Genomic DNA, 27,572 nt, shown 5'->3' with positions numbered 1-27,572 from the left:
GAAGGGACTCCTGACTGTAACCTCGGTTATTGTGATTTTTTTGACCTAAAATAGGGGAGCGGTGGTGAAGTGATTACGTCTCCGCCTCTCAATCGAAAGATCGGATGTTCGAGGCCCACCATGATCCGTGCTCGTTGCCTGAGGGTGAAGCAACATTACCCAGCCCAGAAAAATGACTAAAAAAAAATTGCATGTAGTTCTTAAACAGGGGCACAACAGCGGTTCGCCGTGATGAGCTGTACAGCTCTTGTGTTGGTCCTTTCCCCCGTGGATAAATGGTCTTCTGATTACCCACTATACTTTGGACATTGCAACCTGGTTCAGAAAGTCAGATCAGCCGTCAAGTGATAGGTGCAAACCCTTGTGCAAATTGAACATGCACGTAAAATTAACGCGTATCTTAAAAGCTTCAAGCGCTTTCAACCTTGTGTAAAATACAGAAGCCTAAACTCCTCTCTCCCTCGGCTATATCGGTATATTTCACTTATACTAATATGTTTGATGCACCGGAAGTGCGTTAGACGCTAGTTATTTGTAATTTGTTAATTAATTTCAGAATTATGGTCTGCTTGAATTTCCAGCAATGAGCATACAGGTGTATTTTGACGAACAACGAAGTTTCCATGAGTTTAATATACTTATTGACACTACTTGTAGGGATTTGTTGAATGCCTTTAATTTGCCTACCGATGGCACCTATGAATTGACTGAGCATTGGAGAGAATGTGGTAAGTGTTCCCAATAAGAAATACAAAACGTATCCGAAAGATGTTTTGACCAACAAGTCGAACTATTTAAAAATCAAGAAAATAGGAACGGTTTGAAAATCAAATTTGTGAAAATTAAATCGGATGTCTCGTGATTTATTGCATTAAACATAAGCTCGGCTTATAATTTAGATGAGCAAATTGCTCAGTTGATAGTTGGTATGTTGCTTTTACTTTTACAACTGTTATCATTGTACTGTGATTTTTTTTCGAAAATAAGGACCTTACTGAGCGTCAAATAACTTCAGACAAAGGGCGAAAACCGTTAATCATATCTCATGGGCTTGTAGAGTTTTATTTGATTTCTTTTCTGTTTTCTTCATCAGTTTGATAACTTTTATAATTTGGGTTCTTCATTTAATTAATCAAGAGGACTAAGCGTTTTTTCGAATTATATAGACAGTATGTTAATTTACTTTTACCGGAGGCGCAGCACCAGGCTCAACAAAAACCGTCAAGAAACTAGCAGAGAAACTAATCGAAAAACGGAACGAATCATACTCGGACACAATAAACTTTATAAGAACAAAAATAAGTTTTGCTTTTCTGAGGAGTGCAATCCTATGCCTTAGGGGGTGCAAAAGTCTTAAAAGTACATCCAACATAAACAATTATATCTGTGCTATAATCGAGGAGGGTAGATTTTAATTGACACGTCTTGATTTATTCATGAAGGTTTGCCGATGTATTATAGAGCGTTGGTACGGCCCTATCCAACCTGTGCACGTACCGTCGCATGACAGAAGGGCCCATTTTAATTATGTTCATTGTGAGTTTTCAATCAGTTATTAAGGGCTTCATTTATTAGTGAAAGGGATTTGAAACAATTGATGAAGCTTAGTTCTGGAAAAGAGCAATGCGAAGCGTGGTTTTAACTTATTCATGCATAATCGGTTAGTAGGAGTAAAAGACTATTCACTGTGAAGAAAGTACAATATATACTAAAGAAGAATTTGGCAGCAAAACAAGCTATCAATCAACAGATGAATAATAGAGCGATCAAAGAGTAGTGGATCAACTTCTATATAAAGTGGGAAGTGATTTCTTTATAAAGTGAGAAGTCCATTCTCCGAAACCTAAGACACCTCCTTCCAAGTTAAGTCATGCATAAAGTCCTGCACAAGTCCTGAGGTTCAGTTTTACCATGTTTCCTGTCATTTTTGATGAGAGCAATATCGGTATGTAGTCCAGACAAAAACCTTCGTCTGCTTCGCAACAACTCTTTTACACCATTCATCGAGCAAACTTCTACTTTTTGATGGACTGGAAGCTCAATTTTGGCCCATCCTCGTTCTTTTAATCATCGTCTTTAATCATCAAGTCCTCCATTTGCTCACTCAATGTCTCAATCTTTTGTTTCGTCTCACCTCAAATTTAAGTCTGATTGACTTTGTATTCTAAAGCTTAATTCTCGGCTTCATCAGCACGTAAATTTGATTCTATTTCTTAACTTGCTTGATTTCCAGCTCCTAACATTTAACAAATAAAGAGAAACTCTCGCTTACTTGCCTAGAGTGTAAACCCTCTTATATTCTTGTTCAATACACGACTTTACTCCGAAAACTACCTCAGCTCCTCTAATAAATTCGAAGACTCACATTAATATCTCGCGGTTTCTCTGGTACATAGACACACTTACTCGTTGAAACAGTTTTGAAAATTTCTTTGTCTCACACAGTAAACTCAATTCTTCCTTTTGCTAAAACAATAGAAACAGCTTTGTTAGCGCTCTTAACAGTGTCACTAAAATTCTCGTCCTGCTCAAATACATTTTATCCTTTCGAATAGCCTGGTTGTACTTGAATCTATAACTAAGTCAACATCAACCCTATCTGATAAATTGTAAAAGCTGCTAAAAAGAGTTTAGTTAAACCTACAATAAGCTGCTATGTGTCCTTTGTTTTTGCACCCAAAAAAGTTTTGTCTCCTTCCCATTTCTTCCATAGCCTTCAAAGTTTATCTAGGATCCTTCCAACCCTGCTTGATCGAAGCAGGATTCGATCCGACGACCTTTGTGTTAAATACTGCGCTTCTTACCCACTCGACCACATCTGCTCTTCTGAATCTCATTCAACGTCTGATCATTTTAACTTTTTTAAATCAATAAACAAGGTACTAAACTCCTTTGGAAGGCCTTCAATGGTGATCGACAAACATATTTTCACTTAAACCCTTGTTTACTTCATAATTTATTGTATAATTTCTCAACTATTGTAAGACAATCGACTAAACTCGTTTTTAGCTTTCATCCTAATCGAAGTTAAATGTAAAATCAGTCGCTGCAGTTATGTTCTCAATGCTTTTAAACCTTTTGCACAAAGTTTCCCAAGCGTTTTCCCCCGCCTTTATAAGACCTCAAAGCAAAACGGACTTTTTGTCGAAACATTTGACTAAGTCATACCAAACATGCAGTTCTTTCCTATTGAAATTTTCCTTTTCATGAAGATACCTCTCTGTTCAACAGTAGCTTTTTTTGTAACACTGAGTGAAAACCTTTTTCATCCTCTGCAGTAATCAAAATTTTGTTCAACAAAATGAAAACTTTTAGCCTTAAACTGTTCTGCCAAGTACAAAAAAGTGTTCATTTTTCTGGGAAACACTATTCTCTCTGACTTTTCAACCTAAACTGTATTACTCCGAAACCATAAAACTTAATCCACAATCATTTCATATCAATTTTTCAGCCTGTGTCTTGTCAGCAAACATTTCGAGTCGAATACAAAATTTAAGCACGTACCTCGTTTGCTAAGTCTGATCTGAAGCATAACGAGTTGCGTCGTTTGCCAAGTCTGATCTTAAGCTTAACGAGTCGCGTCACAGAATTGCATATCAGCGACTCAGCGAAATCAAGGTTCTTTCACATACTTCAAACTTAGCGATATCTTCTGTAGTTTTTTGGTAGAACCCCTATGCTTTAAATCAAGTTCGAGTTCATAATCTTGCAGCGACGGTTTGCAATCTTCCCAAGCAACAACAAAGCATCTACAAATTCCTTAAAAACCACATTAATTGATTTTTTCAGTTTCCATCTGTATCTCTTGCTCCCTCATTTATTTTGCTGTTGTCTTTCTCACTAACTTTTTTTTGACTTTTTTCCGCGTTTGTCTATCTTTCGTGTCACTTTATCTCTGTCACATATTCAGTGGTCTCGTGATGAAATCGAATGATGCGCAATCATGTTCCTTTTTCATGTATTATGAAAGTTGCTCATGGTTCTCAAGGTACCCTGAAAGTCTTAAAAGTTCAATACTTCACTTCGTAGCTTTTAGTCATAAAACTCGTTGATTTCTGTAATGGCCTGATTTCACTTGTTCGTCTCGCAATTTCTTTGGTTTTGTTCAGTGGCTGCGAATTGACTCAATCTACAGAGCTGCATGAGTTGAAAGCTCATCCAGAGGACTTCTATCGAAGAATTTTCTAATAGCTGCTCTGTTGTTTTCGCGGTTTTTTCTGCCAAAAGTTTCTCCTTGTACTTATTTTTGTCAGGTTCCGGCTTCTCTGTCGGAATTTGAGCCCAGATGAAAGCAAATGAATCAGTCTTGAGGTAGTGCGACATTTCGTAACATGTGATTCTTCATAAAAAGGCTTTAACAAATGGCCTTTTTCCTTGCAAAATGGGTTCAAAGTTATTAAGGAGTTCCCGCCAATTTGAATAATTTCTGATAGATTAAATGGTAAAATCGAATCGTTCCATTTTTTTCGGAAATTAAAAGTTGGCATACGGTATCAGTTTTTTAAACCAGGCGACTATTGCTTTGCGTGGAGACAACAGTGGTTTTGGTTTGCAGTTCGCAATGGTATATTTTTGAAATTTTGGGTCTAAATTTTGCTCGAAACTTCCGTAGAGATCCATTCAGACCCCCCGTCCTCCCCCAAAAAAGTTGGGTGCTCAATATTCTAGGTAGATGGGGCTATGAATCCTATTTGTGTTGCAATGGGGGTTCCGAAAGTAGCTAGTACAGAGTGTAGTGTATTCAGTTTGAACAGAATATCAGTTTCTATCTATCGCTTTTCCCAGAATATTTCTTTCGTGTCCATATCTTTCTCTCATGTGCTTTCTGCAGCTTTCCTTGGGACTCCAGATTTCCGTTTGATCACTGAATTTTCTCAATGTACTGTCTCACTGGCCTGTCTTTTTTGTTTTGCTTTGTTGTCTATCTGTCAGTTCACTAACTTCTCTTGACTTTTTTCCTCGGTTGACTCTTTCGTGTGACCCATCGTTCTAGATTTTATCTGTCACATATCCACCAAGCTGGGGATATGAAATCGCATAGTTTGCAATCTTTTTTCTTAATTTATGTATTATGAAAGTTGCTCATGGTTCTCAAAGTACCTAGAAAATCTTGATATCATCAATACTTCACTTCGTAGTTTTTTGTCCTTATTTTTTTATTCTGTAATGGCCTGAATTGACTGCTTCTTCATACGATTTCACTGATTTGTCTCGATGCTGGGAATTGACTGGATCTACAGCTTTCTGTTTTAGAAGTGCATTCAGGTTTAACTTGAGTTTTTGAAGTTAAGACGTTTAATTCTTCGACCAAAATGAGCATTTTTCAGCCGTTTGTGACCTGGCCTTTCTTTCACCCAGAACTTCCATCTAAGAATAGCTGCTCTGTTGGCTCCGAGTTTCTTGTACCACAGATTTTTCCTTCTAATTTTATTTAAAGTTCCAGCTTCTCATGAATCCAGATGAAGTTATATGGATCAGCCTTGAGGTAGACCGACAATCCGTAAGAAGTCCGAGAGAGGAATGCTCCGTGTGAATCAGTGTTCCCCGCATGATCTTCTGTTACGAATTGTCACTTCCTACGAATTGCTTCTCTTACGAATTGTCGCCTTACTCAGGTTTGAATCCTTAGCCTGAAAAAACGTTCGTTTTTTTTTTTGCATTACGGACAAGTTATCCTTTCAGAATTTTTGCTATAGGTTCGATCAGAAAAGAATTTTTTTCATCAATCTCCAGTTCTATTCAGTAACATCTTGTCAGAAGCCAATGCTTTCACAATCATTTGATTCTGCTCATCCTAATCGTTTTGTTGCTCTGATCATTGTTTTCAAATTAAGCGTCACTCTCTCAATCCATCGATAGGTTATGGCTCCTTTCCGCAATGTTTCTTTTTTATTACCCGAGTGATATGACTAACGGAAATACTGAGATTTGATATCGATCATATTTTCAGACAGAAGTTGATACTTTTTGTTTAACCACTGTTTTTGAATTTGGTATTTAATCTCCAGTTTTAAATCACTGTAGATCTTGAACACAATCAATTTGGACACTTTCCGCGTTTAAATTGAGAAAAAAAGCGCTGGAAAAAATAGTCAAATATTAACTGCATTCTAATCAACATTTTTTCCTCTTCGCTTAGAGTTCAGCTAATTTAATCTATTTTTTTTAAAATTGAGTGCTTTGCTCGTACATGGTTTTGCGGACTCTTTGCGGCATTTTTTAAAAAGTTTGTCTCGACTGGCATAGTTGTTTCAATATTTCGTTTTTTTTTCGCTTTTCGAATTCTCCAATTTATCGAGATTGAAGTTGAAATTGAAATTTTTTGTGAATAATGATTGATTGTTTTTAGGGTCGTGGTTTTGTAGTCTTGTTTCGTTGAAATTTTAAGTTTACTGCTAACATTTTTGAAATTTGTGTTCCAATGATGATAAAAGGCCGAGTTTAAGCCCTAAATTTTAGGGTCATGAAAAATTGAAAGCGAAATTCTGACTGGCCTGGTTTTTTTGTGCCTTAATTTTAGTCGTTATAACTGCTATAATTTTTAAAAGTTGTGTTTCAATGATGATAAAAGGCCGAGTTTAAGCCTTAGTTACTAAGGCCATGAAAAATATGAAAGCGAAATTCTGAATGGCCTTGTTTTGTTTTGTGTCGCAATGTTTCTCAGTATTACTGTAGCTATTTCGAAGTTTGTGTTCCAATGATGATAAAAGGCCGATTTTAAGCCCTAAATTTTAGTGTTATGAAAAATATGAAAGCGAAATTCTGACTGGGCTTGTTTTTGTTGTTTTATGCCTTAATTTTTGTCGTTATAATTGCTTTTGTTTTTAAAAGTTGTGTTTCAAAGATGATAAAAGGCCGAGTTTAAGCCCTAGTTTTTAGGGTAATGAAAAATACGAAAGCGAAGTTCTGACTGGCCTTGTTTTGTTTTTTGTCGCAATTTTTCTCAGTATTACTGTAGCTATTTAGAAATTTGTGTTCCAATTATGATAAAAGGCCGAGTTTAAGCCCTAAATTTTAGGGTCATGAAAAGTATGAAAGCGAAATTCTGACTGGCCTGGTTTTTTTTTGTGCCGTAATTTTAGTCGTTATAACTGCTATAATTTTTAAAAGTTGTGTTTCAATGATGATAAAAGGCCGAGTTTAAGCCTTAGTTACTAGGGCCATGAAAAATATGAAAGCGAAATTCTGAATGGCCTTGTTTTGTTTTGTGTCGCAGTTTTTCTCAGTATTACTGTAGCTATTTCGAAATTTGTGTTCCAATGATGATAAAAGGCCGAGTTTAAGCCCTAAGTTGTAGGGTCATGAAAAATATGAAAGCGAAATTCTGACTGGGCTTGTTTTTGTTGTTTTATGCCTTAATTTTTGTCGTTATAATTGCTTTTGTTTTTAAAAGTTGTGTTTCAAAGATGATAAAAGGCCGAGTTTAAGCCTTAGTTTTCGGGGCCATGAAAAATACGAAATCGAAGTTCTGAATTCTTAAATATTTTTGCTAATTATAGTGCTGTATTTGTGATTCGTATTTGTACTCGTGATTGATTTTCAACTTGATACTGTACTTTTGATACTGTACTTTTTCCAGAGCGGACCATCAAAGAGCACGAGTACTTGAGTGATGTGTTGCGACAGTGGGGGCCGCAACTCTCCCAAGTCAAATTCAGCGTCAAGAGAGTTCATCAAGGTGAGTTAATGTTTTAAGTTATTCTGGTCGTAATGTTGAGATCGCGGGATTTTTAAATATTAGTGAACGTTGTGTTGATATTTTAGTTTTAAAGGAAAATTCGATCTTTTGCTGTTTGAGTTTCGATTTCTCTTCAAGTTCAGTTTTAGTTTCAAATGTGGATTTCAATTGGAAGATTTCCCAGCGTAATAAAAAATACCTATTGATCCAGAATTTCCAAATTGGGTCAATTTTATCAAAAAAAAGTCAATCATAAATTATTCTCGAAGTTCAATGATTTTTAATGTCAATTGTTTTTTCTTTCAAATTCGAAGTGAAATTTAAAAAATAATAAACTATTTTTCTTCTGTTTTCTTGCGTTCATTGACACTTTCCATTTGTCTGTTGGCTGTTTGTTTTTTACAGTGGCTAATTAGTAAGTTTTCGGTTGAAAATGGAACAGGACAGTTTTCCTTGTGAATAGCATTTTTAGCGTTTCAGAATAGCTCTCGTAATTTCCCTTGAGTTATGGAGTGAATCGGTTCTATGAATTTTTCCAATGCAATCCATGATGTTCTTCTGAATTAGTATATTTGTTGCTGGAAAATGTTCAACCGGTGGTCTTTTGGCAAAGATGATCTTCTCATTTCACTGTTAGTTCTTCAATCAATGCAAATGTAGTTTTTCAAATTGTTATTATTTGATTAAAAAAGCTAAAGTTTTTCGGTTGGAAATCTTATTTTTTGATCTCATTTAACTCTAATTGCTCTTTCTTTTCAAATTCTCAAATGCAACTATAACTCTAAATATTATAGCAGGTAACCCATTCGCAAGTAGTATCCGTAAGCAGTCTGGCTTTTGACGTCTTCTGGTCCAAATATTTGGCCAGCAGAAGTCAAAACTGCTAAACAGTTGTGCGCTCTTAGTCCATGTGACATGTTTTCGTACATTTTTAGCCCTTGGCACATATGAAGTGTCTGTGTGAATTAGACGAGTGGAATTCAGTTTAAACAGACTATATTTTTCTGTCTACTGTGCTTTGTGTTCGAAAAAGCACACAAGGTTTTGATGGAAACAACGCCCGTTTTGAGCTGTGCATAAAGTTTGAAGTGTTTTTGATTAAAAAAAAAAATTCGTACGTAATATTTACTGACTTTTTTGCGCTAGAAGAGTTACAAATTTTTAGTTCAAAAGTGTTCTGTTTAGAAATCGTTCATACTAACTATATACTCTCACGATAAAAAAGGCTCCTTTCCTTTAGTGCGCTTCCATACTAGGTCATTGACTTTTCTGTTTTTTCAAGCGGATGTCGGTCCAAAAGGAGACAAAAAGTAAACGTTTTTTTTACTCGTCTGCTTCTAGACGTATCTGCATAATGGCAGCTAGTCTGTTTTGAGGTCGATTTAAAACCAGGACATTTTGAGGGTCTAACCGAATTAAAAGACTGCGGGGTTTGATTTGAAATGCTTGCTGGTTGATTTTGATGGAAATCTATCCTTCCCGAAATAGAACAGGAATGGAATGGAATTCGAAAGTGAAATGCAAGGATAGAGGCCGCTTATTTTCCCCGAAGTACGATTTGTTTTCACATGGATCTAAAGTTTAATAGGTCTTGTCTAAATTCGAGCCAATAAACAACAATTTCAAGCAATCAGTGAACAGTGTATTGGATAGAATACGCTAAAAGCAGACAGTTCAAAAAAAATTTGGATTTTATTTTGGCAAAATAAAATAGGCTTGTCTAGGTCATTTCTACATTAAACTGGATATATCGAGTTTTACTGGAGTTATAAACGAGTAATCTATGAAAATTTCTCTTTATTTCTTTCTTTCAGTCAACACTGCTTTATAATTAAATACTTGGTACTAAAATTAGGAAAGTTGAGTTTGTTCTGATGTAGTTTGTTAACTTAGTAATTCAGAACATATGTATGGACATATATGGAACATAGTAATGAAATTTGCACCTGTGGAACAGTGTTCACTGACTAATTTCCGATGTTTTAAAGTTCTTGATTACTTATGGGTGTTTCTGCTTTTGATGGGGCTTATGTTGACCGCTATGCCAATTTAATTTGAATTTCATTTGAAGAACGGAAGGTTTTAAGATACCAATTTATCTAAGACTATGGATTTGTAGTGTACTGAAGTTTGCATTACACCTTAAAGCCTGTTTGCCGGTTTATTATCTCGGAGGATTCCTCTTTATATTTCTCATTCCTGTTTAATCTGAAAAATTTGACAAAATTCCTTAAAATTTATAAGGTTTGGCTTTTAAACGCATTTAATAATTTAAAAAATTGATTAAAAAATCACATTTCACTAAAAAAATGCATTTCATAACTGAAAAAATAATCACAATTTCTTCAGTTGCTGTCTAAATTTTATTGTTTGTCTTAAAAACGTATTTTGAGGCGATCGTTATTGAAAACAAATTCTTGACCACTAGGATTTTATTTTAGTATGCTGATTAAATGCACACCTTGTTGAACGCTTTATTTTCTTCGGTCCTTGTTCAAATCTACCAATTTAGAACTTCTCTGACTTGTTAAAATCAGACTTAAAACAAGACCGAATTAATGCAATTGTAAAACATGTCAAACATTTTTCAGTTTCATTTAGCTGCTGTTTAATTTGAAATCGCAGAATTTCTCAGAGTTACCAGTGGAAATGCCTCTTAACAGTCTACAACCGTGTTGTCCTTGTTATATTGCGTTTAATCAGAAATGTTAAAGCGAAATCAAAACCATATGTCCAAGAGGAAGATTTGAAAGCTGATCAATTAATTAATCTCGGATCAATTTTCGGCCAGGTGTAAAAAGTCTTTGATATTTTCGTGGAATTTAAAAATTACAATATGGACTGGACAGGTAAATAATTTTTGAGCGTTTTCTGCATTGTTTGAGCTATTTGAACATATCTCGCAATAGGAAACGAAATAGTTTTTTTTTCATTGAAAAATACTTTGATTTGAAGTAGAAATGAATTAATTATTTATTGGTCTGGCTGTTATCCTGGATCATAGTCTAACGGAAAGTCTTTGCGCGTGTTTTTAAATGCAATCATTTATTTATTTGGAATTGAGATAAATTTTACAGTCTAAAATGAGTCACAATTATAAATGAGCTCTTTTTTATGATTATAACGTCCATTTTTTTCAGACTTCTCAGACAGAAATTTCCGGGACGAAGCACCGAATTATCAGGTAAGTCGCTTATTTAGACTTCCTTTTTTTCTCAGTTTGCGCTCATTAATGAATAATTGACATTTATGTCATCTAAATTAAAGAAGTCGGAATTTATAATGAATGCACCTGGTTTTGTTAAAATCAAAAGGTGATGTTTGAACGAGTTTGTTAAATAGACTGCTAATTTGCAAATTCAGACAAAATTGTGACACATTCTGAATTATTGCTGATAAATGTTTTCAAGTAATCTTTTTTCAACCCTTTGGTGCTTTTTTCAAACAGTTCAGGCGTCGCTTTGAAGTTTTTTCTTTTCATTTTTTGCACTAACAGTTATTATATCTTTTGTTGTTTTGACGCTTGTAAGTTTTATAACATTATTACAAATTCTCAAATTAGAAGGTATTTGATTGAACTTTACTTTGTATTTTTTTCAGCCGTCAAACCGGCGTGCGACCGATTCAGAAGAACCTAGAAATGCAACTTACAACACTGGTCAAAATTTACAACACCAAAATGAATATCGAAATCAAATGCAACAAATTGATTCATTAGTTTCGGATCTCGAAGATTTAAAAGGACTTGAAGTTTGGCAGGCAGAACAAATTTATACGCAGCAGAAGTTACTTCAGGAGAAGCAGCATTTATTACACGATTTGTCCAGTGGAGTTCATAAGAGGTCGAATTCTGGCAATGCTGCTAGTGGTAGTAACAGTTTACCTTTAAGTGTGGAAACGGCAAATGGTGATACGAACTTAGCTATGTACTCGGTAAGAATTTACGTTTTTTTTTCATTTCTTGTGGTTTTTTGGTATGACGGATTTTTATGAGCGATTAGCACGAATACAAAGCAATTATGCATTATAAAAACCAAAACAAAAGGTAATCATTGTATTCCGATCACAGTTTTCATTTGAACCTCTTCAGAAAACTCAAAAAGTTATCTGCGATATAGTTTTAAAAAATGCAACAAATTATTATTTTGTAGATCAGTTTTGGTCGGCAGTGGTAAGTTTAATTATCTCAACTTTCTGTTTTACGCTGGCATGTCGACGTTGTACAGACAATTGATTCCAAAACTTAAATTTAGCATGAAATTCTTACAATTTGTTGTATCGCGTAATTGCAGGTCTTCTGACATACCAATTTTGTTGCTCACAAAAGCTCTGAGTAAGTTGACTGGGAAATACAATGCTTTATGCGGCTGAGTCTACGTGATCGCGTTATTTTCTTAGAGCTGGGGTTGAAATTCTTAGGGTTACTGCCGTTTCCAGTTTGGTTTGGTTTGGTTGTCCCGGGCTTTTCACTGATTAAGCGGCATTGATCATGCCAGTTCGTCGGATGAACGAAACCACGCTCTCGGGGGCGTTCTGCAGGATTGACGGATCTGGAACCGCTCCCAGGCAGTCGAGCCTCTCCTTAGTCCAGCGTGGGCAGGTTAGTAGATAATGTTCGGCCGTTTCTTCTTGTTGAAGATCGCAGTTGGAGCAAATTGGCGAATCTTCTTTTCCGATTCGGTGTCGGAAGTGTTGGAGATGTGTGGCGCGGTTTAGTCTAAGGCGATGTAAGGCGACTTCTTCCTCCCGCGTTCTGGTCGTCCAGACTGGGAGACTCTGACCGTTTGTGCACCTTCTGTGCCAGGAGTCTGCGGGTGTGTGGGAGAAGTAGGTCGCTCTGGCTCTGTCCTCGCGGTCCTGGATTATCTGAGCTCTGACCGACGAGCCTCGTGGAATTTCTGCGATCCGTCTGGAGGCCGTCTGTCGCCAGTCCTTGCGGAACGAGCTTTCTCCTCTAGACTTCAGTCTTGGCCGCGTGGCAACCGGCTTGGTCAGGTCATGAAGAAAGTGACTTTCCGGGAATCGAGTGTATTTATTAAATAACAGAGTCGCTTCTTCCTGAATGACCTGCTCGATCGGAATAAGCTCTGCTTCTGAGCAGGTTGGGGCAGCAGGGGAGCCAGAGGGGGCTCCTATGATGGTCCGAGCTGCGTTGTAGTTGCAGGATTCTAGTCTTCTGATGTGGGAGTCTGCGAGGAAACAACCCCAGCTACCGGCCGCATACAGCCCTCCTGGTCGGACATACGACTTGTAGAGCTGGCGGAGGTCGCATGCCCTGAGACCCCAATCTTTCCCGGCAAGAGCTTGGATGATTTTCGTCCTGTTTTTCAGTTTCTTCACTGCGATCTCGGTCTGTTGGTTGAAACGAAGCTGCGAATCGAACTTCACACCTAGGATATCCGGGCCAGTGGTCTTCTTCGTCTCCGGGTTGTAGGCATAGGAAACCTCTTCGTGGTTTAGGCGGAGGGTGGGTTGTGCCTTGCCGCAAGTCTCCCGGGGGTCCAGGGAGATAATCAGCGCCTCCGTCTTGTCCATGCTGAAAAGGACGTGGTTGTTGCTTGCCCAGTCCGTAACGGCGTCCAGAGCTGGTTGAACAGCCTCGGCTGCAAGCTCTGGGGTCTTCGCAGATGCAACCAGCGTGAAGTCGTCTGCGTACTGATCGGTCTCACTCTCTGGGGCTGCCTCAAACGCTGCACGTGGCAGCCGCGCGGTCGCAATGCAGTACAAAAGGGGCGAGAGCGGACTGCCTTGGGGGAGGCCTTCTTGGAAGAGTCTGAATGGGCTGAGGGTGTCGTTCCAGCGGACGGCGGCGTATCTGTCCGACAGGAAAGCACGGAGCCAGCGGAGGCATCGGGAGGGGAGGCCCCCGGCCGCCAGGTCTCTCAGGAGGCCCATTTTCCACACGCGGTCGAATGCTGCCTTGAAGTCGACTGCTACCAGGACTGACCTGTCCCGTCGCTGAAGCGAGTCGAAGGCTGACTGTGTGACGTGTGTAATGACGTCGAGGGTCGATCTCTTCGGTTGAAACCCTGACTGTTGCGGAGGGATCGCGTCGTGGTCGTTGCACCAGGAGCGGATTCTTCTCTCAACCAGACTCTCGGCCACTTTCGAAATGCAAGAGAGAAGCGAGACAGGCCTAAAGCTCTTGATTTCGTGGGCCGGCTTCTTCTTCTTCAGAATGGGCACTATGACCGCTCTTCTCCAAGCCGTGGGGACTCTCCCTTCTACCCAACTGCGGTTTATGAGGTCGAGCAGGCGAGTCTGCCCGCAGTCCGGGAGGTGCTTTAGAAGTAGAGGGTGGACAGTGTCCGTTCCCGGCGCTCCGTGGGAGAGGTTGTCCAGAACTATCTTGAGTTGTGCCAGGGTGAAGTCAGACTCCAGCTCGTCCGTAACCGGGTCTCTCGCCGGTCGGAGTGCCGCTCTGACAGTCAGGTAAGCGGCTTTGCTCTGAGCGCGCGGGATGCGTACTCGGCTCACCTTGGCGTAAGTCGCCGCTGCCAACTTGGCTTTCTCCCAGTCCGAGATTGCCGTGGTGTCCCCTTGCTTAATAGGCGCGTCTGGCAGGGAGTTCTTCTGTCTGCCATCCATGCTCCTCAGCATCCCCCAGACTTTGGTGGTGGGGGTCTGCGGGGTGAGAGTACCGGTGAACTCTCTCCAGCTTCTTCTCTTCTCGTCTTTGACGGTCCTGTCCATATTGATCTTCGACTCTGTATAGCGTCTGACTGCCTCTGGGTCTCCAGGGGAGTTTCTAAGCTGCCTGAAGTCTCTAGAAACCGCCTTCTTGGCCTCTGTGCAGGCCCTGGACCACCATGGCTTTCTAGGGCCCTTCCCACCACCGAGTGGGGTGCAACGGGCAGCTGCTTCGAGAACTGTCTCCACAAACTGCGCGTGCTCCTTCTCAATGGAGAGGCCCGTGTTGTCGCGCTCGTCGAAGCGCTTCTCACACTCCAGTTTGAACTGGTTCCAATCTGTCTTTCTGTAATTAGGTCTCCGCTTCTCCTTTTTACCGGGGAGGGCAGCATTGGTGATCTCGATGAGGATCGGAAGGTGATCCGACCCTATAGTGTCGAGGGTACTCCATGAGAACAGGTGAGAACGACTGGAGTGAACCAAGGACACATCTGGTGCAGAGGGGTTGCCCGAGTGGTCCACGCGGGTGGGGGCTCCAGTGTTGAGGTGAGACATCTGACTGGAGATCTGCCAGTCCTCCACTGCTTCCCCCAAAGTGTCGCTCTCCACGAAGCTGTCCCAAGTGCCGTGCGCGTTCAGGTCTCCGCAGATCAGAACCTTCCCGCTGTGCGGCCACCTGTCCAAATAAAGGTCTGCGTCGCGGTCATCTGAGCCTCCCCTGACTGGGGGGCGGTACACATTCCAGATATCTAGGTCGCCTTTTTGGAGGTGTAGCTTGACACCGATAGACTCCAGGGCGGCTGAGTCGGGGAGTCGGAGACTTGGCAGTTGCTCAACAGCAATTCCCGGTCGCACTAAAGTGACCAGGCCTCCCTGAGGGTGCTCTCCTGGTGTCCGATGGATGGTCCTATCGGCTCTCAGAGTGGTCCATCCGTTGGTGTTTGGGCTGGGATCTTTTGCGGTGATCTTGGTCTCTTGGATTACCGCAGCGTCGATTTTCAGGTCATCAAGCAACTTGTTGAGGGCCGTGGCTTTCCCTCTCCAGCCTGCGATGTTTAGCTGCATGATCCTGAGCTCGAAAGGTCCCTTGGCCTTAGGGCCATTGGCCGTAGGCACTGGTGGTGTTGGTGTTTGCTTTGGGGTGGGGATGACCGGTGGTGAGGGTGGGGCTGGAACACTGGGGGGAGGGCTGGGTCGGCACCCACAGTGCCAGCGCCACTGCTGCCAGCTCCTGATCTCCGGCACTGACATGCCCGTGCACCGTCTATGCACCCACTGATGACAGTCTCCGCAGCGGATGGAGTAATCCTTGTTCGATACCCCTAATCCGCATTTTCCGCAGGGCCACCTGACCGGCCCTGGGTTCTTCTCGACGTCTCCCGCACGCAGGATGAGGCTGGTCTGGTGTGCGGGTTTACCGACCAGCCCAAGCAAAAACCCGCCCAGTTTGAGCGCGCCTTGCAGTTCTCCGACGAACTCCGGGGATGGATTCTGGTGGATTTGGAGGGCCGCGCGGAAGCTCTGGCTTGAGGTCCCGCCCGTTTTGCCCCATCCCTGCCGCCGCGTAAAGGCACTCCAGATAGCAGGGAAAAACAACTAAAATAAGTGCATATTCACATCTTAATTAATGCTTAACAGTCAAGCAGACTACCAAACAAAATCGTGTTTCCAGTTTCCAGTTGTTTATCTCATTGAATTTGAGAATAAGTTGTCTTCTGCGACACATATCTATTCATTGAGCTTTGAAACACGATTTTGTTTGGTAGTCTGCTTGACTGTTAAGCATTAATTAAGATGTGAATATGCACTTATTTTAGTTGTTTTTCCCAGGAAAATAATGAATTTGTTTACGCCTCGTGTTTCTGTTTTATTCGAAGTTTTGGATTTTTTTTTCAAATGGGCGGAGATGAAGTTCACAATTTACAAATAAAGGATTGGATCAATTCACGTATGTTTTTACTCGAAATCAATTTCTAGAATTACTGATAGAATAAAAACAGTACCTATTGAGCTTTCCGAAAATGGGTTGGCTTTCTAAAAAATGTTCCAAAAAAGAGACATTTTGTTCCAAGTATATTGTTCCTTGACGTTTGTTTTTCAGAGTCCGTGAACAAAGTGAAGACTTTTTTATAGGTCATGTTTTTTAGGAAAAGTCTCTAAACTTGTTCACGCTCAATTTGGATTTTTCGCGTTTTGACTTTTGACTTTATTTTCAAGTTCAGCTCATTTCTTTGTTTTAAAGAAAGGAAAACATTACTATTGAGCAGCAAAAGTGTAAAAGCCACGAAAAACATGATCGACTTCTAATTTCGAAAGTGGATTTTATATATCAGATTTATCAGCAGAATAAAAAGTTTACCTAGTGATCCAGTGTTCGCAAATTGGGGTAATTTATATTAAGAGTCGTTAACGTACTAAAGACTCTTATAGAAGTCTTGGTGATTTTTTTTTTCAAAAAAAGTCTTAAATTGTCTAATAACTACAGAAGTGCATTCGTACATACTACTGCATTTTTGATTGAAAGTAGGAAAATATGCATTTTTGAATTCAGTTCAAATTCATCTGCTAAACATTGGTTAATTGCGCTCTCCAATTACGAACGCGGAAGTGGCGCAAAATGTGACCAACTTCTAATTACACTTTCGAAAGCGAGTGTTTTGTTTCAAAAGTGGGTTTTATTGTTATATCTATACCTTGTTAGATCTTGAAATTTTAGTGCCTTTCAATTCATTCCTATTTTGGCTTTGCGAGCCTTTTTGGAAGATGTTTAATCCTGCTGCTTTTTTGTTTCCTGAATGTCAAAGCTCCCTGTTCAAAATCATTTTCAACTTTGAACAACTTTTCGTGATCCTACACAACCTCATGTCCTGAAAAATTCTTGTGGTTGATAAAGCTATAAGCGGTGTTTCTCTGTCACTAAAGCTATAAGCGTTTTGTTTCTCTGTCACTTGCATTTATGGACACTTCTTCAATGTCTGTATAACACTCAGAAAAAAGTCGATAAACCAGATCCGGTTTTCTGCTACAAGCTTCTGCTTGTAGAGTTATTACTGAGAGTACAATTTTTTCCATATTAGCAGTTGATTTCGGTTAAGTTTGCTTCAGCGATATTGTTGTCGAAAAAATGCTTGCGATTATTGAAAAAAAAAAACTGTTTTAAATCTTAACATAGACTGAGTAAATAATTGGCTCCGATTTTGTTTGTTTTGCTTATTTTCATTCACGTCATTGAGGTCTACGTGATGTTTGATACCAGTAACGCAAATTGAATTAGCTGCGTCACTAATGAAGTTCAAACATCAAAATCTTGAATGGCAAAAAGAGTTTTTCTTAATAGTCTTTCAATATTGTTTTCAGTGCCAAAATGCTTAAAGCAGTATGTTAAAAAAACATGAATATTTTGAGAGAAATTAACATGGACATTTCAGACGCAGCCGCAACTACAGCAACTCTCCCTGGCAAGCGATAATTCCATGAGAAACCCCCAACAACAAAACCGAAACTATCTTACAACTTTTTCCGGTAGTCATCAGTTACAAAACCGAAGTAGACCTTCAACACTGACATCAGAAACGTCATACAACCATGTACAGAACAGTTCAAACAGGAATGATTATGGCGGCAGTCCTAACGGTCGATTAGCCAATAATACTACTGCTAGTCTCACAACATCGCATTACGAAGGTGTTTCTGCTTTGAGGCCTTCGGCTGAATGGTACGATGAAAACCATGTGTATAGTAGTATAGACGAACAACAGAAATTGTCTCAACTGGCAAGGTTGAAACAGGAATTCGAACAGTCAGGAAGGGTGATTGAGAACACTACTAGTAAGCAGTACTCCCCGATGTTTGCGTTTAACGAGTGGGGAGGAGGGCAAGGGGGTGGCAACTCCCAGAATAATTCTCCCCAATTGCCCGTTCCAATGAGCTCGCTGAAGAGCAGCAGTGGTACGTTTGGGCACTTTGAGAGTGTCCAGCAGAATTTGCAGCGAGGGACAAATAACAACAACAATAATATGCTTTGTAAGTTAGAAATAGGTTTTAAAATAATTAATGAAGTGTGTGTGTGTGCATGTTTCATTGTTGATTGGTTGATGGTGTTGAGAAATAGGAATAGTGTCTACAGAACCAGCGGTTAGTAGAAAAAGCAGACATTTTAAATAAATCAAAATGTCGCGATCGCTTCCAAGTTGTCCAGATAAGTTTAAATAACGACCAAAATTGAAATTAATTTTTAGGGCCATCATTTAAATGCAGTCACTCAAAAGTTATATTGGTCATTTTTATCTGACATCGAGAGTAAAAATTTTTCGAGAAAATTTGGTGTAAAAATTGCCTAGTTAATTATCAAAAGATTAAAAAATTTTGAACATATTTTTTAAGCGACAAAAACGCGCTGAAAAAAAAGTCAAAATTATTGTCAAGTTGGCTTGAATTATCCAATTTGACGTTCAAAATAGGCGAATAAAATTAATGATCAATGGCATAAAATGACTAAATATCGAACGATTGAGACGGTTCCAATTCATAATGATAGACGGTTACTGTGCAAGTAGCACAATGTACCGACCAGTCTTAACAACAACAAAATTACAATTTTTTTTTTCAATTTTGTGTCACTTTTTCGGCGTGGTGTATAAAGGAATCTGAGCGAAAAAGTAAAGTTTAAGGATTTTTGTCAGTCATTGTAAAATATGCAAGTCGGAAAACAATTTTTGAAGACAAATAACAATAACAACAAAAAAAATCTAAAAATTTTTTTTATTTCAAAAAATTTTTTCGCTTAGTTTTTGATTCCTAAGATGAAGATGAAACTAATTTGAGTAAAATTAAATTTTCAAGGCTTAAATTAAGCATAAGTAAGCTTAATTTTTGAAAATTTTTAATGTTCGAATCACGACTGAAAGGGCTTTAATAATGATATATTACTCAACACAGTCCGATGATTATTTGTGGTAGCTGATTTTACGTGGAAATCAAACAAAAAGAAAAAACTAAAACACACTCGAATACAAAGTTCCTCCCCATTTTCAATGGTCGGAGCAATAATATCGTGGTTATCTGAATAAAGTTCTTTTTTTGGTTTGTTACAAATTTTGATCTAATATGCGAGTAATTAAAAAATGTGTTTTTTGCAGTGATGGAGCTTGACAGTGTTCGAGCCATGTTCTCGGAAAAGGAGAAAGAACTCTCCATGGCAGTGGCTAAAGTGGAGCATCTCACAACCCAATTGGAATCCCTCAAAACAAACACAACACCTCCAGGGCTACAGCACCAGAATGGGGACCTGGTGGGGCCACGGAGGATGACTGTGGGTGGGGGCGAAGGCGGGGAAGGGGAGGAGCAAGTTGCAGGAAATAATTTGGTGTTTGATAGGATGAACTCACAGATAGTGGTAAGTTGCTAGCTAGAAAGGGTTCGAAACACCTTTTGGCTAATTCGATCAAAATTTTTCCAAAAATGAATGTTTATTGCCATAATTTTAGACATCAACATAGCGTAAGCTAGAAGCAGGCAACTTTACTGAAGTTTTATTTCAATTATTTTATATGTTGGCTTAATGTTAAAATGGTTAGAACTAAAATTTATATTTCTAATCTACAGAATAATCATAATATACTTCGGTACAAAAATAAAGTTATCTATAGCATGTTTATTGTTTTCATGCGAGGATTTTATTGGTTTGCGTTTTTTTTCTGCAAAGGCTGGTCCAGAAGTTGTTCTTTCATCATTTGTTTGGCGGCTTCATGGCTGAAACTCGTTTTTGGTTTATTGCAGTTTTTTGCTAATGCTTCAGTGTTTTGAATAACCGCCATAATAAGAATGCATCGTAAAAGCAATTTCCGCATGAATAACTGCTATCTTGAGGCGAATAACTGCTATCTCGAACGATTTTTGTGGCAATCAGTCCTCGAAACGTTCCCGTGTTCTTTGCTGGCTGCATTGTACTTGAAGTCCGCTCTCTTATGAAAGTAGAATCTTGCACTATAGTTGGTTTTTGCTCGTTTCGGAAGAGTAAGACATCGCAGCCGTTCACATTGTGAAAAGTGGGTTTAATTTTGGTTACATTTTGATCATTTAATCTTGTAGTTTACAGTTACGTGTTTTTCGTCGAAAGGGCTAAACTTGCTCTCAAGTTGAACTCGCAATAAACCATTGATCAGTTCAAAACAGTTTTCCGAATCATCATTGGAGTTCAAATTGATGACATTTCCATTGGTTTTGACCTTAAAATTAATCAATTCGGAATTGTCAATATTCGAGTAGACGTCAAACATCATGCAAACTTTTGTTATCGTTTGGCTTTGAGCCGTTTTGACCTCAGAATTGTAAGCGCTGTTTGAGTTAAATGAGTCGAGTTTTGGCGCAATGTTCAAGTCCAGATGTCCAGAAGCGAACATCCATTCTAGTTTTCCGGATTTTGGGCAAGTTAGTCTGGCAACGCTGATGGTTTCAGAAGATGTTGCGTCAGATCTAAAACAGATAAAAATAATTACACGAAATCTTTATGGCGCTTTTTTTGATAATTGAGTTTTTTATCATTTAGTTTTCATATTTGATTATTTTTCCCATTCTTTTTCAAAAACTATTGGCTGTGTATTTTGGTTCGGCATTTAAACTATTTTGTTTTTTTTTTCTGGAGTTTGATTGAAATTATACTGCAATACTTACATATGCATGAATGTGCAAGGGTCAACCGCATTCTTGGCATTGCAAATTGTGGTTCCAAATCCAAAAATGAGGAAAATAGCCAGAATTGGGGAATTCGTTTTGTTAATTGAGCCTGTCATTTTATGGGTTTCTGTGATTTTAATCCAGTAAGAACGACTTTTTGAATTAATGAAAATATCGAAATATCTGTTCAAAGTAAAGCCAAGGCTATCAATTAAATTATTTGAAGTACTCGATCTTTTGGACCGGTAATTAATTGATTTGATTAATAGGCGATGTAATAATTCAATTAATTGTTTGAGAAAAGTAAAATTTTGAATTTTTTAGCATTCGATGAAGATTTGAAATCAGCTTCTGATTTTTTTTGCAAGGTAGTGGATTTGAAGATGATCGTTAAGTAAACTGATGAAACTTCCTTCCACTTTGACCATGATTTCAAAGGGGATGGGAATGTTTCAAAAGCGTCAAAGTACTAGCGTGGGAGAGTCTATTAGAGATGATTTTATTCTCACGAGAGAAAGAACTGAATGTAAAAAGGCGTCAAAGAAAACCGGACGCAATTGCAAACTGAACTTAATACTTTAAGAAGCATACCTGATACCATCGTGAGAGAAAATTAGAATGACAACTGAGCGATAATTTACATTGGTATGTTTTTTACTGAATTTATTGAGCAAAGAAAAATGAAAGAAAAAAATAGCAGTTAAAAAATCATTTATGCAAATTGATTTTTTGACAAATGATGATTTTTGGAATGCTCAGATTATGAAAAACTCAGATGTTGAAGATATTAGGTATCAACATAAGGAAATAACAAAAATAGACGAGTGGTAGTTTACTTTCTTTTTTTCCCTGACTATAATGTTTTGACAAAAGTTTTGAGCAACACTGATGTTTGTTTCTCAATGATAGGTTTATTTGTAAAAATATCAAAATAAATAGATTTTGCAAAACAAACTGGGATGTTAATTTGCGTTAGGTTAATTTGAAAGATAGATAAGGCATGGGATTTTGACAGTATTTGGAAACAAAACTGGGATGCTAATTGTTTCCACTAACAATATCCATTATCGGATGATTAAGTGTAATTATTGAGTGCAAAAAGCGCAGCAGTCATCAGATAAAAAATAAACGATTATTTATTTAGTCAAACTGTTTAGTTTTTCCCTCAAGAAACTGAAGCTTCGAATTGCATGAATTATCGAGTGGAGTTGTTACAAACTATGCAAATCGCGAAATAAAAAAAACGTTTGCTTCCTTGCGGAAGGGAAAATCACCAACTCATGATGATCATGTTTCTTGCCTGCCAATGTGGCTCTTTGTGAAAAAGTACAAAGGTCAAACAAAGAAATGGGTCACACAACTTTTAAACTATATATAGATTTCATTGCTTTGTTTTAATAGTCTGAAACTAAAATTACAAGATCAAATAGTGTTTTCCACTATTTAGGTCCGCAACATGATGAACAAAGAACAAGCTACAAAACTAGAGACCCGAAAGGCGTATTTGGGCGAACGAACCGATGAATTAGACAGCCTACACGCCAAAATGAAAGCACTAAATGACCGAATAAACCTAATTAAACAGCAGCAAAACTTCCAGCCAAACCAAACAAGCCAAGATTCAAACATAATCGCTCAAAACCAAATTTCAACTAATTCTCAACCACAGCAAATGAAGATGCAAAGTTACTCTTCAAGCCCTTCGGAGTCGTTATTAAGTTCAGCAAATAGCAGTTCGAGAAATCAATTTGCACCTGTGAGAAGATTCGATTCCAGGCCGAATCCGTCGTTGATAGCACAGGTACACCCCATGAGAAATGTGCCCCAAAAACCGAGTAATACTAATACACCGTCTCCTAATTCGTCTGATAAAGCATCGCCAAGGGACGATAAATACTCGTCATCACCTAGAAATAACTTCATGACACCCCAAAATGCTCAGCATCAATTAGTGCCTTCGTTACAACCCTCGGGTCAAAGATTTTCCCCTAGTTATTCGGGAAGCCCCAATACGTCAATAATATCCGATTCACCATCGATAAGCCCGAGTTCAAGTGCAATTAGAAACGTGAATAATAGTTTAGTCACGCCTAAAAGCCGAACTGACAGTCCGAGTGATTACACGTTGAAACTTGCAAAAGTTCGACCCGTTCAGCACTCGGAAAGTGATTCGTCAGACGCGAGTACGATTCGAGATCCGAATTTTACGAGTTCTCGCAAGGATCCAAAGTTTCCATTGTCAGTTGGTGACAAAGGGTTCAAATACAGCCCAGAAGCTAAAACCCCCAGTCCAAATTATCAGGCTTTAAAGACACCTTATCCCATGCCAACGTCAGAATCTCGAAATAAAGTTGAGGTTAAACAAGTTTACCAAACTAGTGAATCGAATTTAGGAAGAGGAAATATTACTCCCTTGAATAAAAATGCAACTACTCGTGGATCGAATAGCGATCAAAGTAAGTCGAGTGGTTATGTAACATCTGAGGATCCAAACGGAGGTGCCGGCTCCGATGACATAATTGAAAATCAACTCTCGGTTTTAAACGAGGAAAAAGATAGTCCAGTGATTCATCAGTACCCAATTTTACAGCAGTATGTACTAAAAAACAATGATAACAATTCTTATAGTCTGGCAGGCTCGAACATGCGACCTTCGGCTTATGAGAGACTCTTTCCATTGCCGTCTTCATCAGCCAATGAAAAACAAGAAGGAACGAATGTTCTAGAAAATTCTAAGCGGTCACCCGAAGAAGATGAAGACTTGGACGTGTCGAAGAGTTCGTCCAATATCCATATTGATAAGACAACTGGGCATAAACAGATTAGAAGGAGATCTTCGCTTGTCCACGGAGACGAAAATGGTTCGAGTGCACTTTTTAAATCCATGTGAAAAGGAAATTTGATTGAATTATTCGTCATTTTGCATTAGTTACTGTGAATTATGCTGAAAATCTAATTGCACGCGAAAAGACGAAGACATTTATCATAAAAAATGTTTAAATTTTGGACTTGATGAATAATTTGACAGGTCTCTTGAACTGTCCCCCCTTGAACCTAATGAAGAATATCAACCCCTCCTTAAAGCACTAAATCAACAGTTGAGGATGTGCTAAGTTTGTACCTTGAAGAGAATTTTCCGCCTTTTGCAATATGATGGTGTGTGTTTGTGTGTGATCCAAATTTGCTGCTCTTAGATCGCATTTTGTTTTCAGGCCCACTCCTTCCCCTACATTTAATTCCAGACCACCTCAAAAACATCGAACCAGTAATCGAGAACCCACCACAATCCTCGTCCCAGCCTAGAAACAGTTCAATTTCCCCCAGCAAACCCATAGTGGGAATTCTGAAGACACCAAAAGGGCCGAACAACAGACCTAGGAGCTACTCTGGATCGGGAGCCGAGATGACAGAGTCGGGGAAAAGGAAGCGAAGAGTGGTGTTTGATAGACTAGCGTTGTTTTTGGACGCGGCTTTGGAAGGCGATTTGCAACTGGTTGAGCAGTTGTATGGACAGGTTGGTCTTATAAATCAGATAATTTAATTCCATTTAAGAGAGTAAAAAAGCTCAAGACTATCTTCAAATTGGGATTTTCTATGTTTTTTCCAATTTACTAAGACGAAGAATTGTATTTGGAGACCAAAAAATTTAACGCTAATTACAGAAATTCGAATGATTTACAACACGGATCAGAATTGCTTAGAAATCCGTCAACGATTTTTTTAAGCAATATGCTTTTCATATTTCGTCTTATATCTGTAGCCATCATACTATGGCAGAGTTGGGAATTTCATCTCAATTCCGGAATGCATTTATGAAAAAAAATTTGATCGCCAAGACGTCAGTTTCAAGTTCAGTAATTTATAACTTTTTGTCTGCAGCTCAAGAATCCCTCGGCTGGGAATGACGAGGGTATCACGGCACTCCACAATGCAATATGTGCTGGCCACTCCCAAATAGTGGACTATTTGGTCCAGCGAGGCACAGATGTGAATGCAGCCGACTCAGATGGGTGGACTCCATTGCACTGTGCTGCATCGTGCAACAGGTGGCTAATTTGCATTATAAAAGTTTGGATATGGCGACAATTCGTAACAAGGCATCTGCAAGTAGAATACGCTTGCTCCGCTCGCTTACATCCGGCACGAGAGGAATACTGCCTGTGAATCACTGTTCCCTGCTTAATATACTGTTACGAACTATCGCCTGTTAAGAGTTGTCGCCTGTTATGAATTGTCGCTTCACGTTTAATTTGTACTTAACTAATTGTATATACTAAATCAAATATTGTTCACTATGGGATCATGTTCACTAATCCACTCTTTTTGCTTGTTCACTATTGCTAAAGCCTATAGGGATGTTTTTTAGTTGGTACAAATTCGTAAATACTTACTTTGTATTGATGCTTAAAAGATGTGGAGGTTCTTTACTAGGAACCATAAGAGGGAGGAGGGGTAGGGGTTGGGTAATGAAAGTCAGTTCCACCAATTTTTGGAAGTCACGATACTATCTTATAAGATTTTTTAACCTACCTTTACCAAACAAAGACAGGAGCTCTAGAATTGAACCATTTCGAGTTTTTAAATTGCCTAACAATTAATATAAAAATTATAATTACAACGTAATTTGCGGGGTAAGGTTCAATGGGTTATTTGACTGTGGTTGTGTAGTGTGATGTTGGTGAAGTACTTGGTGGAGCATGGGGCGTGTATCTACGCGAGGACATTCAGTGACGGTGAGACACCTGCTCAGAAGTGTGAGGAGCACGAACCGAACTACGCTCAATGCAGTCAGTACCTATATGGTAAGTTGACCCCAAAAACAGTAGAATATAGATTTATCGAGTTAATAATGAGAACGACCATCAGAACAGGAGAATCTTTTGACAAAAAATTTTTCTGCGATGGGGCTCAAAAGATTGTAGGATAGCTGGCTATAACGGGATAGAGCTTTAAAAAAGAATGAAACATTTGCAGAGAAAAGGATTGTTCTAAAGTCTGAGTTAATTTCTTCACAAACAGGGGTACCGTCTGTAGGTACTCATTTTAAACTTAACGTGAGTACTCTTATATAGGTCTTGAAGATTTTATATGAACGTAGTTCAAACTCTTTTATAGGTAGCGATGATTTTTTTAGTTTTTAGTAGTTAGTAAAAAAATTTCAGGCTCAAGTCCCTTTTTCCGCGGTTTGAATTTTGATTTCTTTTTAAGTTTAGTGCATTTCCTTAGTTAAAAGAAAGGCAAACTCCACTATCGAACAGCAAAAGTGTAAAGATCCGGAAACACGTGATTGAATTCTAGTTTTGAAAGTGGAATTTAATTTCTCTGCGAAATAATCATTTTATTTATTGATCTAGTTTTTCTGAAATTGTGTTAAATTTATCAAAAAAGCATCAATCTTTAATTGTTAGTGAAATTTAAAGAGCTTTAAGGGCATATATTTTTTCTTCAAAATTCTAAAGTTGACATTTTTATAAAAAACGAGTCAGTATTTTTTTAGTGTTTCCTTGCGTTCATTGACTCTTTTCCAACTGTCTATGTCAGTTGGCTATGTTTGTTAATTTACAGGTGTGCAGGAGAAGCTTGGCATCATCAACCGAGGTGTAGTCTATTCCCTCTACCCCTACCCGGCAGAAAGGCCAGACGAACTGGCAGTTGCAGAGGGAGAGGCACTGTTCGTAGTCAGGAGGGGGGACGAGGAGGAGGGGCCAGAGTGGTGGTGGTGTGCGAGGGGGGCAGGGTCAGGAGGGAGAGAAGAACAGGGATACTTGCCTAGAAATATTATGGGGGTGAGTGTAATTGAGACTCTTGTACCGGTTTCTAGTTTCTAGTTTCTGGACGGAAATTCAAATTTTAAAAATATAACAATTTAGTAAATTGGGAAAATGTTAATCATGTGCAAATGAAATTCTTGCAAAACTTCTGATTTTTTTTGTTTATTTTGTGGCTATTTCATTTTGATCGTCATTGTAAGTAAGCTTCTACTAGGTGGTCCCAACAACGATTCTGAATTTGGATGCTTTTAATATTTTTGGTCTGAATTTAAATTTTAGTTTTGTTTCAGCTCTTTCCCAGAACGAAACCAAAAGCCAAGTTTGGTGCCAAAAACTGAGTAAAACATAGCGTGACCAGGATTGTCTTACAGTCTTTGCCAAACAAACAGATGTACAAAAAGAAAAATAACTACTGCTCCTTATTACTGCATTAAAACTTAATGTTTCAACCAGCTACTTGCTTTAATGTGCCTAAATGTAACAATAAGTTGTTATCAAAATGAATTGCGTTAAAAGATTGTGTAGATTATTTAAATGATTGATTTTCATTTTAGTTGACTTGCTTACTTTTATCGCTTAAATTACAAATTAGCTTACGAAAATTGTTTTATTTAGAAAAATTCAAGGCGTGCTAATAAAAAATTAAATGAATTCTTACTCTAGCGATAAGCAAGCGTTATCAAATCGGAATAGATACTTTTTCGGGTTAACAACTAGTTAAACAAAATCAGTTGAATCACTTGTATCTTGGTTCATAAGTAATTCAAACTTTCGTGCATTCGCAGCCAGCTTAGCCTGGAGGTAACGAATATGCCTGG

At 38.6% G+C, this 27,572-nt stretch overlaps 1 protein-coding gene across 2 annotated transcripts; it reads left to right on the top strand.

The window, feature by feature from the left end:
• The first annotated feature begins 560 nt into the window (after nucleotides 1-560).
• On the top strand, nucleotides 561-27,356 carry LOC134852902 (apoptosis-stimulating of p53 protein 1-like). Of its 2 annotated transcripts, XM_063868757.1 has the most exons (13): nucleotides 561-728; nucleotides 900-926; nucleotides 7,580-7,678; nucleotides 10,819-10,862; nucleotides 11,279-11,611; nucleotides 17,737-18,331; nucleotides 19,447-19,703; nucleotides 22,431-23,844; nucleotides 24,196-24,497; nucleotides 24,863-25,029; nucleotides 25,652-25,785; nucleotides 26,549-26,769; nucleotides 27,045-27,356. In XM_063868757.1, exons 1-13 carry the CDS (start codon nucleotides 584-586, stop codon nucleotides 27,090-27,092), a joined length of 3,786 nt encoding a protein of 1,261 aa, XP_063724827.1. In that variant the 5' UTR covers nucleotides 561-583; the 3' UTR covers nucleotides 27,093-27,356. The 2 variants fall into 2 exon arrangements, with proteins under 2 accessions (XP_063724827.1, XP_063724828.1); XM_063868758.1 differs by lacking the exon at nucleotides 900-926.
• Nucleotides 27,357-27,572: the final 216 nt, after the last annotated feature.

Source organism: Symsagittifera roscoffensis, chromosome 8 (assembly GCF_963678635.1).
Source record: "Symsagittifera roscoffensis chromosome 8, txSymRosc1.1, whole genome shotgun sequence".
NCBI classification, from domain to species: domain Eukaryota; kingdom Metazoa; phylum Xenacoelomorpha; order Acoela; family Convolutidae; genus Symsagittifera; species Symsagittifera roscoffensis.
Note: the sequence above shows the minus strand (reverse complement) of the source record. Positions and strands in the feature narration are given on the sequence as shown.